The sequence below is a fragment of the Hippocampus comes genome, unplaced genomic scaffold (genome assembly GCF_001891065.2).
Source record: "Hippocampus comes isolate QL1 unplaced genomic scaffold, H_comes_QL1_v1.1 scaffold366, whole genome shotgun sequence".
NCBI lineage: Eukaryota > Metazoa > Chordata > Actinopteri > Syngnathiformes > Syngnathidae > Hippocampus > Hippocampus comes.
In genome coordinates this window covers 35,770-54,385 of record NW_017805541.1, presented here as the reverse complement: position 1 = coordinate 54,385, position 18,616 = coordinate 35,770, and the positions used below count along the sequence as shown (strand labels likewise).

Genomic DNA, 18,616 nt, shown 5'->3' with positions numbered 1-18,616 from the left:
AGAGATGAGAAATCCAGGTCCAGAAACGAAAAAACCTTGTCATAGTTTGGTTTTAGCCACTGGGGCCAAACTGTGGCAGGATTTTTACTTTCTGTACCTGGAATTTCCATCCCTGCAAATGTTTCTTTTTTTTCATCTATCTATGCCAGCAACATACAGTGGCACAACTGCTGTGAGATTTTTGTCCAGGTAATGTCAACTATGTGCCTTAACTGGATTTCAATGACTGAGCAGACTACTTCCTGGATCAAGCAGAAGGGCGGTGCTAGTTTGATTTTCCATAGACGCCAAGCACATCGTGACGCAAAATAATACTTTGTACTTCCTTCACCGGTATGACAAATATACCTATACATTCCTCAAGGAAATGTAGAATCAATGTTTATTGTACTTCATGTTATTTTAATCCAAATGTCTCTGGTCGCCTTCTATACTAAACTACAATAAAACAAACAAACAAAAAAAAACCAAGGTGTAAGGGACAATTTTAGGCTGTCTTTAAATCTCGAGTCAAAGTCTGACTGCTGATCGAACTCTTGGAATTGTCAAACTGAACAAAAGCTGCTTTTTTTTTTTTTAAATGCCATTTTGCTGCAATTTGCTGATTACCAGTCACGAGTGTACAACCCAGCCGTCTCTTGCCCAAAATCACCTTGGATGGACACCATTGAGTCAGAGTGGACTATGTTTCATACTACGCTATTGTTGGGGCAGCCGATCGGAGTTGTGGCTGTAAGGTGGTCGGTGCCTGTCGTGGCGGCAGATTTCCTCTTTTGTTTAGAATTCAGCCAGCATTAACAATGATGACGCAACTGATTTGGAGAGGCAAGATTGTTTATAGAGAATTGTTTCATTAAAAAAAAAAAAACTTTATTTTTTTGTTCTTACTTCAATTAAGGTGTTCAATCAGTACAGTCAACCACAACACGTTTGAGGTTCGACATTTGGAGACTCGCCCCTTCCAGGAATCTTTCCTGACCTATTCTGTGTTACTCAAACGCTTAGCCGTCCCTGTTCTCAGGACGAAGCAGTTTTATTACTTTGGCACCATCTGGTGGTATCTTGATGTATCGCGGGCCACATAAAATGATGTGGCGGGCCAGATCTGGCCCCCGGGCCTTAACTTTGACACCATTGGTTTAGATCATGTTGTTTTTGAAATGACTTGGAAAATGATTGAAAGTATTTTCAATGGTCTTACGCTTAAGCGCAGCCACTTCTTTGTTCCGTGAGCTGAAACTTGTGTCTCTTCCCACGAACGCGCGGTTATGGGGTTCGGAATTTGACCAAAACTTTCAGGGAAAATCACAACAATAGAGTCGCGCAACCGGTTTCAAATCACTTGCCATGTCAATCAGCGTCTATCTATCTATATGAGTTGTCACACTGGCAAAGTTAAGGCTGAGTGTTCGATTCTTTTTACGATTAAAAACGTGATTTTTTTTTTTTTTACTTCCGCGACAGTTCCCGTAAATATGTGTTTAAAACATTGCCTGTTTAGTTGATATACCCTGAGATGGATTTCAGTTGTTTCCTATGGGACAAATCTTTCTTCTTTCATGAATTTAGGGCAAGAGATAACTTAGTTCTGTAAGGAATAATTGATCATCTGTCACTTACCGTGTAAGGTTCCTTTGGAGCTGTACGCAGTCCTTTGCATGGACCCACATGAAATACGTCTGAAAACAGATTTGCCAGTTGAACATTTTAGGAGACATTCCACCCGTACCTCTTCTAATTAACATGGGCGCTTGACTTATATTTACCTGCACAACAATGAAAACAAGTTGGATCACGGGAAAAACAATCTTGATGGCCGACTCGCAGTGGAGGTAGCCGACATAGCTCGCGATCTTGAAAAAGTCCATAATGATACTGAGGAGTCCAAACAGCACCATTCCTCCTGCAGAGTTAAGAAGACGGGCGATGTTGAGACTTTATTATTAAGCTCCCCCCAGCAAAAATAGTACATGTCAAGATTACATACCCCTGAGCCACACGGGCCCGGCGTGTTGGTCCCTGTACGCCACGGCGTTTTCAATCCTGGCCGTGAAGATGATATAGTAGATCATCCAGATGCTGGTGAGGATGAGGACGATAACGAGGAAAACCTGGAGGTCAGACATGCTGATGTCGACGTGCTCGTAAGCGCTTCCGCTCACCAGCGCGATACCCAACATCAGGACGTTGATAAAGATGACCCCGGACAGAATCCATCCCCAGTTTCTGTCCCTTTCCTTACTCGAAGAACTTGTTTTTTCAATCGGGTGGTCAGGCTCGCCCGTGTTCTCCGCCGCGGCGCCGTGCGGGGAGGCGTGACCCCGACCTTCCCCGTTTTTGTTCATCCCGCAGGGTTCGCAAGGGCTCCCGTCGGCCAGACAGTTGCACGGGGAGCCCGTGTTCAAACACATGGTTGCTTCCTGCGACATAGGAGCGCATTTGAATTACCGGCAGCATCTGTAACTGGGGTTGAGACGTGACTGGTTTTACAAGCTTCACCCATTGTTTGCCATTCCCCCTAAAGAACCCGCCCAGGTTCAAACTTTTTCCGTAAGCGGAACATAATTGGCACCTTGACATTGCAACACTGGTTTAGCTGAGTTCGTCAGCGAGTGGCGCAAAGTTTTCCAAACTCATCATATTCAATTCTCAAATCCAATTCGTTGAAGAGAATATTGAATTATTTTACCAAAAGTGAACGGAACAAATCATAGACTCTGAAATCTGATTCTTACTTTCAATTACACACAGTGGACATTTTGATAAGTTGGCAGAATGAAAAAAAATATATATTTTTTTAGCCCTTTCAGGGACAGTGGCTAGTACAGTGGACGGCTTATCATGTTATCAGGTTACAGGATGCAGGAAAGACTTAACTTTTGTTGTGAGATGAAAAAAGCTGGGTAGCGTTAGCTTCAGCTTTCATACCATCAAAACAATCAATTTCCACACATTTGCTCATTTGATTTATTGATTCATTTCACCGAGTTAAAAAAAAAAAACTCATTAAGATGTGCAATCTTTTTTTTAAGAGTGGCCTGGCAACATTGTGAACTGACACAAAAGAGGCTAAATTCTCAAAACGTCAACAAGGAAAATACACTTTTCTCTGACATAAATGAGTCGCGCACGGGAAATATATTGCTTCTCCGGTACTGTTGCGTCTTATAACATCCCAAAATATCAATCAACCAATAAATCTAAATCTCATCTGTGGTTGACTTCACATTTTTATATTACATTTTTTTTAAATTCATTTTGTAATCAACCCGCGGAGGTCGATCAAAGTAACGAGCCTATTTTGACAAAGTAAGGAGTCTCAAGTCCAAAATGTCTGTTTTCAAATGTCGGAAGTGAACGTAAAGAAAAAATTGTCAGATTCCTAAAAAGTTTACTCAAGTACATTAATAAAGTATGACTATTGTATCACTTCTCACAATGACATGCACTCACACTCATTCGAAATGACAGAAAAAGTGACTGTAGAGGTTGGACCTTACCTGTAGACTGACCTGACCGCAAGTGTGGGATGCAGAGGTGTCCGTCCCCCTTTTTATAGGCATCCAAAACACAGCTGGAGGAGCCACAAAGGTCAATAAATCTGTCGTGAGCAGCGAAGCATATTATGACCAAACAAATCCTGTTTTGCTCAAAATACTCCACGAAAGTTCAACATGTTTCCAGGTAATACGTTTATACGTTTTTCTCACTAATTCCACCGCACACTGAAACCGGTTCCTTCTCAGAAAACACACTCGACGTTCTGTACATGTTTATGTGCTTGATGTACATTTTCACTGTTACTTCTTTGGACATATTTTCTAATGCTACTGATTATTCTTGCCTCTCTTTACATTCACATGTGCATACATTCCAGTCTGTAGTGGTATCCATCTTTTTTTTCCCTTCTTTTTTTTTTGTTTGCTTCATGCAACGCTTCTGATTATTCTCGCTGCTGTTCACCTTCCCATCTGTATCCATTCTCTTATTTATTAACCCTTTCATGCACCCTGTAACCTGATACCATGATCTATGTCCACTGTAGTAATCGCTGTCCCCGAAAGGGTTAAGGTACAATACGCCGCATACCCGATGCTGAAGCAGACTATTGACATTTTTATAGTTTTTTTTTTTTTTTGGTAAATACATTGCAAATGACTATCGTTACAGCCATTTACATCTTAACCTTGTATTTATTCAGGTGCAGTCGCCATATAACACTGATGCTATAGTAGACTATTGAGACATTTAAAGTTTTGGGTACATACAACGCCACTGACTATTCTTGCTGCTGTTTACATCTACAGTATACGCTTCATTCATACAATTCACATATGCACAACATATGTACTTGTGTCATTGCCACTCTTAGTAAATAAACATAACGGTCCATATGCTGTCATATATTTGATTGTCTAACATTATTATTCTTTTGTGCTGCTGCTATAAAATCTGAATTTGCCCATTTGTAGGACTGGTAAAGCTTAATTGTTATGATCTTTGACTTGAGCCTCCCAATTTCAACATGATGGGAATTCTCCAAATAGGCGTGTGGAGCGAGTGCAGTTGCCTATCTTTGATTTCATGCTTGAAGGGACTACTTTCAGGTTTTTAGGGCTATTCAAGACCCTTCTAAAGATGTTTTGTCGTCTGTGTATGTGTGCTCTCAAGGGTGGGCCACATGAACCTGCCGCCCCCAAATCAGCATCTCACTTATCCATTTCTGGCCATTGTCATGCAGGTTTCAGTTGGGCACCACAATTTCAATGCAGGGACCCACTTGTGGCAGAATTTCTTTAAAAAAAAAAAATTAATAAATTTTACATATGTGTATATATATATATATGTATGTATGCTTATCTTTCGATTAGCTGCCGTGCAGGATGCTTGTCAGGGTGAGGCTGACTAAGGTGCTTTTTCAACATTACAACAGCCCGTATGAAACACGGAACCTTCCTTGTGTACGCCCGTGGTGTGTCATCAGAGACGCCGGGCTTAATATAATCACAGTGAAGAGAGCGCCAAGCAAACGTCAAACGCTATTCATTCATACAATTCACATATGCACAACATATGTACTTGTGTCATTGCCACTCTTAGTAAATAAACATAACGGTCCATATGCTGTCATATATTTGATTGTCTAACATTATTATTCTTTTGTGCTGCTGCTATAAAATCTGAATTTGCCCATTTGTAGGACTGGTAAAGCTTAATTGTTATGATCTTTGACTTGAGCCTCCCAATTTCAACATGATGGGAATTCTCCAAATAGGCGTGTGGAGCGAGTGCAGTTGCCTATCTTTGATTTCATGCTTGAAGGGACTACTTTCAGGTTTTTAGGGCTATTCAAGACCCTTCTAAAGATGTTTTGTCGTCTGTGTATGTGTGCTCTCAAGGGTGGGCCACATGAACCTGCCGCCCCCAAATCAGCATCTCACTTATCCATTTCTGGCCATTGTCATGCAGGTTTCAGTTGGGCACCACAATTTCAATGCAGGGACCCACTTGTGGCAGAATTTCTTTAAAAAAAAAAAATTAATAAATTTTACATATGTGTATATATATATATATATGTATGTATGCTTATCTTTCGATTAGCTGCCGTGCAGGATGCTTGTCAGGGTGAGGCTGACTAAGGTGCTTTTTCAACATTACAACAGCCCGTATGAAACACGGAACCTTCCTTGTGTACGCCCGTGGTGTGTCATCAGAGACGCCGGGCTTAATATAATCACAGTGAAGAGAGCGCCAAGCAAACGTCAAACGCTATTCTTCCTGGTGAGTCTGTCGCAATGAGGAAGTATATTTCAATCAGTTACTGTATTTGCCTTCAGTCAAGTGAGACTTTTCAACATCCGACAGATGAGTTTGAAGGAAAATGACTTTGTTACAGGAGTGCTCTTGTCTTAAAAGGCTCAAAATTTTCACCTTACGGTCAGCCAGCGGGTCGAATAAAATTTTGCCAGCAAAGCATGATTTTCCTAAATCAAAGGAGAGAAACCCGCGGCCTGTGTGACCTTATTGATCTGACCTGCCAAGCAATTCTAAAAGCAAATGCAACCTCTGAGTCGGTACCTGTTAGAATAAGCCTCAAATCAAATAACCCACAAATGCGCATTAATAAGGATTTTTACCAAGGCCCTCAAACAATAATCACCAAAAGAACACCACCATACCTACAGTGAAGTGTGGGGGTGGCAGCATCATGCTTTGAGACTGTTTCCCTTCACCAGGAACTGAGGTCTTATTCGAGATGAGTGTTTGTGTTAGCACAAAAGCCGTCAGACTTCTGCTTTGAAGAAAAAAAAAATCCCTCAAAAGCCTCCTCGAGCAGCTAAACTTTCTTTGGGGTTAATCAGAGGCACGTTGACTGGTGTCCGTTTTGTGTTGACGAGTTTGAATGTGATTAGTTAATTGTGAACACAGCCATATCTCTATTATAAAAGGGTGTGCACACTTGTGCAACCGCATTTTTCCAGTTGTTTGTTTGGATTTCATCTCTCAAAGGTTCTTTTTATTCAGTCGAGTTGAAAAGTTCGCAGGACACAATGACGGTTGAAAATATTTTGAAATTATATAACTTGGTCTTACTTTTCAACCTGCAAAAATCTGGCATTTGAACGAGGTTGTGTCGACTTTTTTTTTCTTGAATATCAGCGATATAGAATAAATGCTCAACCATTAATCCTTTTTTTTTTTATTACTACCACTAATAGTAGTAGTGTTGTTTTGTACTACTCCTAGTAGTATTTGTTGTCATCGTAAGGGTAGTATTACTAGTAGTAGTCGTAGTACTATCAGTAGTAGTTGTAGTATTACTTGTGGTTGTTCTTGTTGTAGTACAGTAGTTAGAGTAGTTGATCTTGGACCATTTGTTGATTTAGTAGTTGTTGTTCTAGTGCTATTAGTAGTTGTAGAAGTGTTGTAGAATAGTTACTGTTCTACTAATAGTTGTCGTAGTAGTACTAGCGCTATTGATGCTGTCGTTTGGACAAAGGATACTCCTATAAGTGAAGTTGTTGTTGTCAATGTATTTGTAGCAGTATTTGTTGATGTCTTTGTTGTGGTAGTAGCCACAGTAGTTGTGTTGCTGAAGTGGTAGTATTTTGTTGTTGTTGTTGTTGTCGTAGGCCTAGTAGTCGTAGTGTTCATGCTGCTATAGTCGTAGTACGGTAGTTGTTACTGACTGTACTAGAAGTACAGTAGTAGTACAAATTAGAGTTGTGATCGTCCAAGTAGTATCAGAAATGTTTTTGTACTGTAGTAGAAGTAGTAGTCACCGTCGTAGGAACAGGTGGCGGTCCTGATGGTACCGCTAATAGTACCAGTAGTAGAATGGAGTCATTTGGCTTTTATTAACTCGTGAGGGTCCCTGGTGTGTGTGTGTTTGTGTTTAGGAGCAGGTCGGCCACGGGGGAGCACTGTTCAGGCGGCCTGAGCGGTGTACGAGCGCGTCGTCGCCTCCCTGGATACCAGCGACGCGCACAAACCGTCGAAGAAGCCTCGGGGGAGTCTGGCCACCGACCGACCGACGCTCCGGTGCAGGGCGGTGGGTCGGCAACACCGTTTCCGCTATGACGATAACGTCGAGGATTACAGATGTAGCGCGGGCGGTGCTGGTGGTACAGGCGGTCCTGGAGGCGTCGATGAAGGCAAACGAACGAGGACGGACTAACGGGTCGCCATGAATGACAGGTACCACAAAGCGGCCCGAGACGGCTACCTGGACCTGTTAAAGGAGGCCACCCGCAAGGACCTCAACGCGCCGGACGAGGATGGCATGACACCGACGCTATGGGCGGCCTATCACGGGAACCTGGAGGCTCTCCGGCTCATCGTGGCGAGGGGGTGGGTACCAAAAAAAAAGCCAAAACCTCACAGGACACATCATTAGCTACACCTACTCTATAATAAAAAAATCCGTCGTAGACGTATTCGGAATAACTGTTATGCAACCACAATAAACAGGGGCATGGAAGAGGGTGTGGAAGCACACCAACTTGGATGCGCAAATGCACTTTTCAGCAGATTCGCATTGAACTGCTCCCCTCCGTAATGACCCAAGGACTAAATAAGCAAATTCGTGTTGAGATCATTAAAACAATGACGATAGAGCATAACTAGCTAGGACACAAACAAATAAGTAATTCAGTCCATTGTTCTTGCCACCAAGCGTATTGCACAGAAACTGGAAAGACATGATTTGCATCTATCGCACTAACACTAACACATTCCTTTCCAAATTATTATTCGGAAAATCAGAGGGTGCCCTGTCATACCTGTCACCTTTGCCCCCCTGTGTCTGACAATAATAAACGTATTGTTCATCTCGCAAGACTCTCAATCAGATCACTTTTAGGACTTGAAACTATTCCTGCAAAAACTACTTCAAAAAATGTTTTTCGCATTTATTCATCATATTTTTTCCAGTTAATGCATGAATCCCAATGTCTCAGTTTAGTCTTTTAAATCTACCCCATGCTAATTTGGTTTATTATCTTTACAAAAGGTTAACTCTTATGCGACTAATACTTTATATGTGACTTTTTGCTGCATGAAAGCCCCCCTCTTTTTGTTTACCGTTGTACTTTCAAGAGCCTAACGGGGTAAATGACCTCAAATGGTGATCTCAACCCATGAGAATGCCGTGTTTGTTCAACTCATGCAACTGTAAGAGCCTTAATCACAAAACAGCACTTTTAGCTTTTGTTCACAGTACTTGTTAGTTGTGATGACTACAGCAGAAAAAAACTGTTTACCATCAACAAAAACTTTGTGAAACGGTCAGACGCAGGTAGGAAAAGAGCTCATTCAATCTGGTGGAACATTTCTTTGCTGGTATGACGATGCAAAAACTAATTAACCAATTAAAATATAAGTTTGCGTGAACCCATTCAATTTTGGTGGCATTTGCTTACCTTTGCATCCATCCATCCTCAATGTCCTCGCTCACAATCACACCTATGGACAATTTAGAGAGTTCCATTAACCTGCCATGCATGTTTTTGGAATGTGGGGGGAAACCGGACTGCCCGGAGAAAACCCACGCAGGCCCGGGGACGGGGAGAACATGCAAACGCCACACATGAAGGCCGGAGCCGGAATCCAACGCCGGACCTCTGCGCTGTGAGGCGACGTGCCACCCCATCATGATGTTTTGTTTTTTGGGGATTTTTTTTTTGGGGGGGGGGGTTTGGGGGGGTGAATGTCAGGATAGCCTAAGAGAAAACTTGAACTTTATTTGAGGTTAATCAGTTTACACTTTAAATGATTCCAGGTGTACTATTTAAGCACGATTTTTAATGCACTTTTAAGTAGACAAAAGGGCAAATGCTTTGATGCTTCAAACGGTGATGCAACCTCATCTTGGAAAATGCCACGCTTGTTAAATTCTTAGAACTGTGGGAGCCTCTATCACAAAATAGAGCGCTATTACCTCCTGTTGATATCGCTATTATTTATTTTTTTTCGCTGGCACATTACAAAAACTACTTAAAACAATGGGAAGTTGATAAAAGGGGAAGGCGTGGGTGAGGAAAGAGCCCATTTAATTATGATGGAACATTGTCAATTGGTATGACTTTGCAAAATTTACTAAAGCACTTAAAATGAACATTTATGAACGTGCGAAAAGAGCCCGCTCATTTGGGCGGCATATTTTTCTACGTACCACTTAATAATTCTCATATCTCAATACCTCAGTTCAGTCATAATTGAATTTGATGTTGATGCAGAATTGTTTATTTTTAATCTGGCAGGATTTTTGAACCAATGTTTTGGACCCAAAAAATAGGAGCATAACTACATACAAACTATTTGAAATTGGCATTTTTAAACGGTCACCAAGACAAATGACCTCTGATACAATATAATACAATACATCCTGATTTCTATAGCGCCTTCACAACAGCTGCTAGTGATACTATCTCCCATTCTTGATTCGTATTTGAACTATCCCAAAGTCCACTATTGCAAAAAAATGTGGGCTGCTTAGGAGAGGAGAACTTTGAACTTGCACATGGACTGTATGATGTTAACATAGTCAGGAGGAAGGATGAAGGTGGGGAAGGTGGCAGACGTGGTGCCAGCAGATGACTGGAAGCATTGCTGCAGGCTGAAAAACAGCAATTGTAAACAATGAGGCAGCACTTCTTGTTTCGTGACTTTGTCCACTATTGCAAAAAATGTGGGCCGCTTAGGGGAGGAGAACTTTGAAGTTGCACGTGGACCGTATGATGTTAACATAGTCAAGAGGAAGGATGAAGGTGGGGAAGATGGCAGACGTGGTGCCAGCAGATGACTGGAAGCTTTGCTGCAGGCTGAAAAACAGCCATTGTAAATAAAGAGGCAGCAGTTCTAGTTTCGTGACTTTTTTTTTTTCAAAATGCGAGCCTTTGCTTTGGGGCATTAAAAGAATAATAATAGGAATAATAAGTAAAAAAATAAAACGAGAAGTTCATTTTAACCAAGATTTTATCAGCGAATCGCAACTTGTAAGAGCACAAATAAACTGAAGCAGTCATAGAACTTGAATTGGATAATTGTCCGTTTAACATACACGATACGCATATAAAAAAAAAAATCTCCGTAAAATGGATTAAAATAATTTATTGGTGAATTACAAATAATATATAGCAGTTATATGCACTTAAAATTTTTAAATGTCCTATAATGATTATGCTGCTAATTACAATTTAATTATAAATACTTCTTTATTAATGTTAATATTTTACTTACAACAGATAATGAGTATAGGTTATTATTAAGATGAATCAAGTTGGTTATTAATACAAACTTTTTTTTTTAAATAGTTAATTTTTCTGAGTTGTTACACTTCTCCTTGGATCCCTCGAAAGGAGCTGTAAATCCAAGACTATTCTCCAAGACTGTTTCCCAAAATGTATACTGTTCAATTATTGACCAATCTAAAGTGTGCTCTTTTTAACAGTTTAATGTCAATGGTTGAAAAAAAAAAACATATCCGTTTTGGGGTCTCTGTGTTGGGAATACGGAATAATGACATTTCCATTTGTCTCATGGATTACAGTCATTACATCTTCACGTTTATTTTATTTTTTTTAACTTAATCTATGAATGACGTGGCCCTCATGTCCTTTTTTTACCAATCACTTGCTGCCCTTGAGCTCAAAAATGTGTCCACCTCCACTATATAGCAACGGCTTACCCGCAATTGTGAGCAACACTTGGAGACTGAAGAGAGTTAGTCATTTTTAACGCCCGGCGGAGTGCTTTAATGACGACTCTGAAATGTCAGCGCACCGCCACAGTGTTCAAGGTCATGTGTGAGTTATCGGATTTCATTAAATGCTCTTCAGCCATGCGTTCCCTCTTCAATATTTTACCGCGCACTCGCCAGAACGTCCACGCTGGGGCTCATAAAAGCCAGCGTGAATTATGACCCCTTCCTAAATGGTTTCACTGTTATGGATGCCGTTGGTGCGACACTTCAACCAGAGTGCCATCGTTGTGACTTTTATACCGCAGCTGTTATCACAAAAGATTGCGCTTGATAAAATAAGCGGTGGATTGTCTGCACAGAAGATACAGCAAGGCGGCATTTGCGGTGGCCTTTTCCAACGAAGATGCTGCAAAATAGCTGCAACACAGTTGTGTGAACTGGCTCTTGGTTCCTTTTTTTTTCACTTTACTCGAGAGGTGGCATTTCTGAATCTCGCTCCTTATGAAAATTTTGCATCTTAACACAAAGCAAAAAAAAAAAAGAAAAAAAATCGATCAAGCAATGGCTCAAGTAAGCTGAGCCGCTTGTACATCAAGGTACAGCTATACGGATTCAACTACTGATGGAGTGCTCATACTGAAAATCACATTTTAAAATTCAATTAACCTCTCAATTATTTTTTTGCGATTAATTGATGAATTAGATTTTAAATACCATGTTGTGATATCCATTCATTGATTCAAAATCAAAACTTTTTCAAACTGCCATTGCAGAGAATGCACTAACATCATTTTTTGGGGGGCGAGTGATTCGATTACCAGTTTGATCCGCAACGTGTCAGAAAATAGGCAAAAATAAAAAATAAAAAGGGCCAATTTTTACAGGCAGCGTAAATGGGACATAGCGTGAGGCATTGCTGGGATTCTGAAGCACACAACAGGCTCATCGTTAACGGCTGACCGGTTTCGCCTGCAAGTCAAAAAATGGGCCCCTTATGCAACCCCTTCATTTGTTAAATGGAGAAATCATTCTTTTCTTGTACAGATGTCACGCTCAAAACACCTGTACACCTGAGCTACATAATCCCGTACAATGAATCAGACTCTGCACAAAAACAAGAATACAACGAGGAATAGTCATGCACTGTTAGTTAGTCAGCAAATCGTGTGCTGAACAAAACAAAATCCACTATTTCCCACGCAATCTGTGCAAACAAGAGTCCCCGCGAGCCTGACATAGCATTCCTCTCATGATACGAGCCTGACATACTGTTCTAACATTAACCATAAATTGAATGATAATGATGAGGGTGTCACGGGAAGATGCCGTACTCGGCAAACGGCTGTCATATAAAGCAAACATCAGATAAAATGATAAAAGATACTCGGGGGGGGAGGGGGGTAAACGAACAGACGACCCTCTCTTGCGTTCAGCATTTTAAACGGCGGGACATAAATTACCACGGATAAAGCTATCGGAATCATGTTCCCCCACATTATGTAATCTGAGCTGGGAACATTATAAAAACAAAATGGAATTTGAACGTAGATAATAGCATGTCATCTTTTGACATTTATTTATAGCATGTTGACGGTTTGTTTGATGAAGGCTTTGTAGCACATCATTTAAATATATAACAATCACCCATTCCTCATTTGCTCAACCCAGAACTTTTTTTTTTTTTTCCATTATTTAATCAAGTCCCCAAGTTCCTGAATCGGATCATAATTTAAGATGTGTAAAAAGCTTGGGAAGCACTTTACAAACGGAAGCAGAGCCCAAGGTGTGGAATGAAGTCAACGCCAAAGGCAATGACAGCATTTTTGTGGCACATGCATACAAGGTCCAAACACAAGCCCCGGCCCCACAAACAACTTGGCAGAACATGACCCGTTTTGCACCCATTCAGCACCTCAGATGAGTACGAGATGTACTACTTGTACCTTATGACTATAAATGTATAAAAGTATTCGCGGGATGCGTGATAGTTTCACATTTAACAGCAAACAAGATCTCTTTTATTGTGATGCAGGACTTTGTCACACCAGTCATGATTAGACTTGAGGAATGTGGCGTGACATCATCCGCCATGCACAATTATGCAGTTGGAACCAGCTGAAACCTTGTGAAAGCCTCGCTTGAAACATGAGCCGGGCGGCGAAGCAGTCGCAGCGACAAGCCGGAGCTCAAATTGCACCCTGACCGGCCATTTGTGTGACTCATAGGGGTGACGAGAAGGTTTACTGTCACCTAACAGCCGAGGGTCCTGCCACAAAAAGTTGAGGACACTGTATCACTTTTCAAGTTCTTTGGCACCAAAGTCCTGCCAATATGGACCTTGGTTTGTGCACTAGGGCAGTGGTCCCCAACCCCTGGGTCGCGGACCGGCACCGGTCCGTGGGTCATTTGGTACCGGGCCGCACGAAAAGAATAAATAACTTACATTACTTTCGTTTGATTTGTTTCAGACTCTGAAAGATGTTTTTTTTTTGAATAATTGCTCTGTTACAGCCGTCTACTGTATGTCACTCTTGACGCAGGTCAAGGCGCGCTTCTTGGTCACGTGATAGGTTACCGCTAAAATGAAACCCGGGAGCTAGCAAAATGAGTAAAAAACAAACATGTTTGGAAGGATTCTTTGGGAAGGGGAAAAGGCCAAGCCAGGAGACAGAAGAGGAGCTTCAAGAAAAAGAAGGCTAAATTTAAATAGACAGTATCAGCAGTCCGACTTAAAATCCGTATTTATCTCAATGGGAAATTCTCACTCACCAACCCCACTCTGCATAACATGCGGCGATGGTGAGTCGTATTTTTCATGCACTTTGTATTTGCGACGTATCTTATTTTGAAGGCACGCTTAAACGTTACCATAGCGACCAGAGAGTGTTGCGGCCAGATCGGACGTTCCTCGTGTCATGACTCGTGTTTATTATTATGTTTTGAAAATACCACAGTTTTCATGGAGGTCATGTCATCTTATTTTGTTATATTGATCCGCCACACCTTAAAGGCCGGTCCCTGAAAATATTGTCTGACATTAAACCGGTCCGTGGGTCAAAAAAGGTTGTGCACCGCTGCACTAGGGTACAGTCTTGCTGCAACACACAAAGGCCTTCTCCAAATTATAACTACAATGAATTCAAGAAGAAAGATTTCTCGGGAACTGATTGGGGCAGCTCCAGCTCACCCCAGATGCCAATGTTGATATGCGATATAGAAAATGGTTGGATGGCTGCTGTGTCACAATACTGCGGTTCCGATTGGTTCGTTCATGCGCTCTCGCCCAACGAATGGACTCCAGTGCATCTCTGCTCAAATGAACCGCACCGTACTTATGCAACCCGTACACAACATCTTCTAAAAAATGTGGGGAGCAATTGCCTTGCATACAGAACCAAACTGAACCAAATTCTGCACTGCTTGATGGAAACGTGACATTCAATCTTGTCGCTAACCATATGATTGTGTTTCACAGTGGGAACCCTGACAAGTGTGACATATGGGGCAACACGCCACTCCACCTCGCCGCTGCCAATGGTCACCACAACTGCCTTTTCTTCCTGGTGTCATTTGGTGCCAACATATGGTGCCTGGATAATGACTACCACACGCCGCTTGACATGGCGGCCACCAAGAGTCATATGGACTGCGTCCGCTACCTGGACTCCATCGCCTCCAAGCAAATGGGGCTCAACCCCAAACTGGTGAACAAGCTGAAAGAGAGGGCGTTTCGAGACGCCGAGAGGCGCATCAAGGAGTGCGCCAAGATGCAAAAGAAGCACCACGAGCGCATGGAGAAGAAGTACCATAAGGAGGTGCCCGAGGCATCCGTGTCAGATGTCATGAGTTTTTCCAGTTACAGCAGCGGCTCTGTCAGCCACAAGGTGCACGACTTCAACGCAGCCGCCGTCAGTGTGCCATATTCACAGGTCAACACTTGTTTACTTTTCAAACCGTCCAGCAAAGATGACTGATTTGCACTGATCATTTATCGGTCAGTCATTAAAATGTGAAACGGTTGTGTGAGCGGGAGGGATGTGAGGTGGGGGTATGAAAAGATGGACAGATAGATAGACAGATAAAGGAGTGACAGATGAATGGACAGAGCAACAACACACAGATCGATGAGGGACAAAGTTGAGTGAAGAGAGAGAAAAAAGACAGACAAGACATACCAATAAAGACACAGATGGATGGATGGTGAGATGGACTGACAAACACAAAGCGAAAGAGCGCAGACAGACGGACAAAGGGACAGATCGATCAATCGATCGATAGTCAGCAAGAGTAACCAACAGACTCTAGATCAGGGGTGTCAAACTCATTTCACATTGTGGGCCACATACGGACTCGGCAGATGTCAAGTGGGCCGGACCATTAACATTATACCATATTCTGCTATAAATAACCAAAATATCATCAATAGTCTTTCCTTTGTTTTGGTATAAAGAAGCATTGGCGCATTGATACCGTCTGCTGTGTTGGGTCTGTCTCAGGGACGGATTGAGACTGCTGTTTTCTTCTCTGATCAAAACAATGTTGTCTTCTACTCTGATCAAAACGGTCTGCACCTAGCGGATAATCCATGAATTGCATTTTATTAAAAATATTCATTCTGTGTCTTTAATGCATTTTTTTTTCACTTTTAAATTATCCTGCGGGCCAGATTGAACCTCCTTGGGGGCCGGTTCCGGCCCACGGGCTGTATTTTTGACACCCCATGCTCTAGATAGATTGGCAACGACATGGCTCATGTGGTAGAGAGGGCTTTTCCCATCCCAAAGGTTGTGGGCTTGATCCTCAGCCGTTGTGACCATGTCAAAATGTTTGAGAGCATGATGCTGAACACTCTCAGTTGCTCCTGATGCTGTGTCATCAGCAGATGAAGGAGGAGACAGCGTTTTGCAAGTATATGAACCACGTCTCTCCTGTGTTGCTGCTAGGCTACTCTTCAAGCCACAAACCGCGGGAAGACAAAGATCCAGAAGAAGCTGGAGAAAAAGAAACAAGGAGATGGGACCTTCAAGATCTATGAGGATGGGAGGAAGAGCGTGCGCTCCCTCTCTGGACTCCAACTGGGCAATGACGTCATGTTCCTCAAACCCGGAACATATGTCAATCCGAAGGAATATGGCCGCCGCAACATCCGTGAAATGTTCCCCAGAGACCACAACGACGACGCCATTTCACGTGCCATCAGCGAACCGGACCTCCACGGGACCAACGCTGATCACTCGGAGGTCAGCACAGACTCGGGACACGATTCCCTGTTCAACCGGCCCGGTCTGGGCACCATGGTCTTCAGGAGGAACTACGTGAGTGGGGGGATGTTTGACCTGGGCGATCCAGACGCAGCTGACGGCTCGGGTAACACGGTGCATCTGCGCAGCAGACTGCACCCTCACCGCAGCCTGGATGAAGACAGCATCGGAAGTGCTCGCAGCCTACAGGAGAGGAACCTGGACGAGCTTCCTTGGGAGGAGGTGGAATTGGGGCTGAACGATGACGACGAGGCCCTCACCAGCCCTCTGGAGGTCTTTTTGGCCACGCAGAGCATGAGCGAGTTCTTCTCCATCTTTAGGAGGGAGAAGATCGACCTCCAAGCACTGCTGCTCTGCTCTGACCATGATCTCAAGAGCATCCACATCCCATTAGGACCCAGGAAAAAGATCTTAGATGCCTGTCAGAGACGTCTTGAGACCATAGAGGACCCGGAGTGCATTGAAGACACTGAACTGTAAGTGCTTTTCATTCATCCATTTTCTATAGCTCTTCTCCTTCGAGTTGCGTGTGAGTCTATCCCGGCTGACTTTGAGCAAGAGACATGCCACCATGTAAACCCTGGACAGGTCGCCAGTCGCTTGCAGAGCACAATGTCCCCTATATGTCTTGTTAGTTTTCAGGTACCATTCAGTGTCACAGTGCCCAGTTTGGTCTTGTGGAATTGTGGAATCAAATAGAAAAACCCACGTCAAAACAATGTGTCCCCACCTGACGCTGAATTTTAAACGTGAATCATTCGAAGCAAGAGCGTGAGTAGACAATGTCTGCAGTCTGCATCTGCTTAGATTCAGGTCGAGGCTGAAACGTCCCATCCTGACCTGCTCTGCATGTGGACTACAATTACATCACTCCAAAAACACATGACCCTTCAAGAGCCTTTACATGAAGAAGCCAGCACATTTAGTTTCATGCAGACATTTACTTTAATTCTAAGTTGTCACAAATACAGATGCGACCTGAAATACAGTATGTGGGCAAAGAGATTAAAAGATGTTGGTAAATGGGGGGGGGAAAACATTTCACACAAAAGGTTTACCTTTAGTCATTAATTTAGCTTCTTGTCGCTTTTGCTTTGTTTGCATGTGTGAGACATCATAGCATAGCAATGTAACATAACATCTCAGCATAACAACATCGTGTAACAGTGTACTCTAATGACGAAACATGACAGTCTAGTGTCACATCTTAAAATGACATCTGAGCATAACGCCGAGTGTAACAACATCGCCTAACGACGCAGCATTAACGTTGGAACGTAACAAAGTAGCCCAGCGGGATGACGACGTAGCGTGACAACATAAGATGATGAAAAGTTGTAAACACATCTCCGTCCTGGTGGCTTAGTACAATATAGCCGAACACACTGTTGCTTTTACGTTTAAGATTAACAGTGGTTAACCTAGTTAACAGTCCTATGAGTCTGGAATGGCAAAATGTTACTTTAGTTTTCAGTTAAAAAAGGTTTTATGACCATGACAGTTGGTAACCTTGTCTCCCCCCCACCCCCAACCCCACCCCATCCCCATCATATTGTCCAGATGATTCAAGCGGAGGTGGGTGCATCACTGCAGAGAGTGACGACTAAACCATCTACCTCTAACATGGAGAAGATCCATGTAAAGATTCAAAGTTGCGTCGTGGGACACGTTTGCCCCCATGGGGTTGACCGAGACTCTCGTGCCTGTGCATTTTCTTGTTTTACACTAAATACACTTGACATGTATTTTTTTTTTTTTTTTAATAGCATGCTCCCCCTATGTAATGAATATTGTATCAGATTTCATTCGGCCTCCCGTTGACACATCGCAAGTTTGCTCTCTGCCAAGACAGGATGACAGCACATTTGCAGGGGTGATTTATGTCAGTGTGCGTGTACGCGTCCCTTGATGATTTTATACTACTTGCCCATCAACATTTCTTGTACTTGCACACACTGTGTAGTGCATGCTGAGTCAATATTTATGTAGATAATGTCAGTCATAACAATGTATTGGAAGGTTTTTATCATCTCCCAGTACTTCTCTGCACAAGAGCACAGTGGTAATGTGTTAGCATTTGCTTGAAATGATGTAATAAATGCGCTCAACTTCATGTTTTCGTAGACTTTCTCAGCTTTTGCCCTGTCGTCTG

The 18,616-nt window shown here is 42.6% G+C and overlaps 2 protein-coding genes across 2 annotated transcripts in view; one reads left to right on the top strand and one right to left on the bottom strand.

The window, feature by feature from the left end:
- The window catches only part of LOC109521420 (otopetrin-2-like), a 6,990-nt gene extending 3,284 nt beyond the window's left edge, over nt 1-3,706 (bottom strand). Inside the window, exons 1-4 of the mRNA XM_019879242.1 lie at nt 3,501-3,706; nt 1,988-2,420; nt 1,767-1,903; nt 1,621-1,679 (exon numbers count right to left, since the gene is read on the bottom strand). Of these exons, the coding sequence (XP_019734801.1) occupies nt 1,621-1,679; nt 1,767-1,903; nt 1,988-2,420; nt 3,501-3,563 (692 nt within the window). The 5' untranslated portion in view covers nt 3,564-3,706. The remainder of the gene's footprint in view (nt 1-1,620; nt 1,680-1,766; nt 1,904-1,987; nt 2,421-3,500) is intronic.
- A 1,868-nt stretch (nt 3,707-5,574) lies between these two features.
- ush1ga (Usher syndrome 1Ga (autosomal recessive)) lies at nt 5,575-16,944 on the top strand. The gene is made up of 5 exons (XM_019879249.1): nt 5,575-5,781; nt 7,401-7,552; nt 7,699-7,851; nt 14,679-15,132; nt 16,147-16,944. The coding sequence occupies exons 1-5, from the start codon at nt 5,614-5,616 to the stop codon at nt 16,942-16,944; spliced, it is 1,725 nt and encodes a 574-aa protein (XP_019734808.1). The 5' UTR covers nt 5,575-5,613.
- The last annotated feature ends 1,672 nt before the right edge of the window (nt 16,945-18,616 follow it).

Bases quoted from the DNA above. Each gene is read 5' to 3' on its own strand.
- ush1ga (XM_019879249.1), top strand. From the start codon at position 5,614: ATGCTTGTCAGGGTGAGGCTGACTAAGGTGCTTTTTCAACATTACAAC. The intron at 7,852-14,678 runs GTGGGTACCAAA...TGTGTTTCACAG, and splicing joins CGGCTCATCGTGGCGAGGGG to TGGGAACCCTGACAAGTGTG. The intron at 15,133-16,146 runs GTCAACACTTGT...TGTTGCTGCTAG, and splicing joins TCAGTGTGCCATATTCACAG to GCTACTCTTCAAGCCACAAA.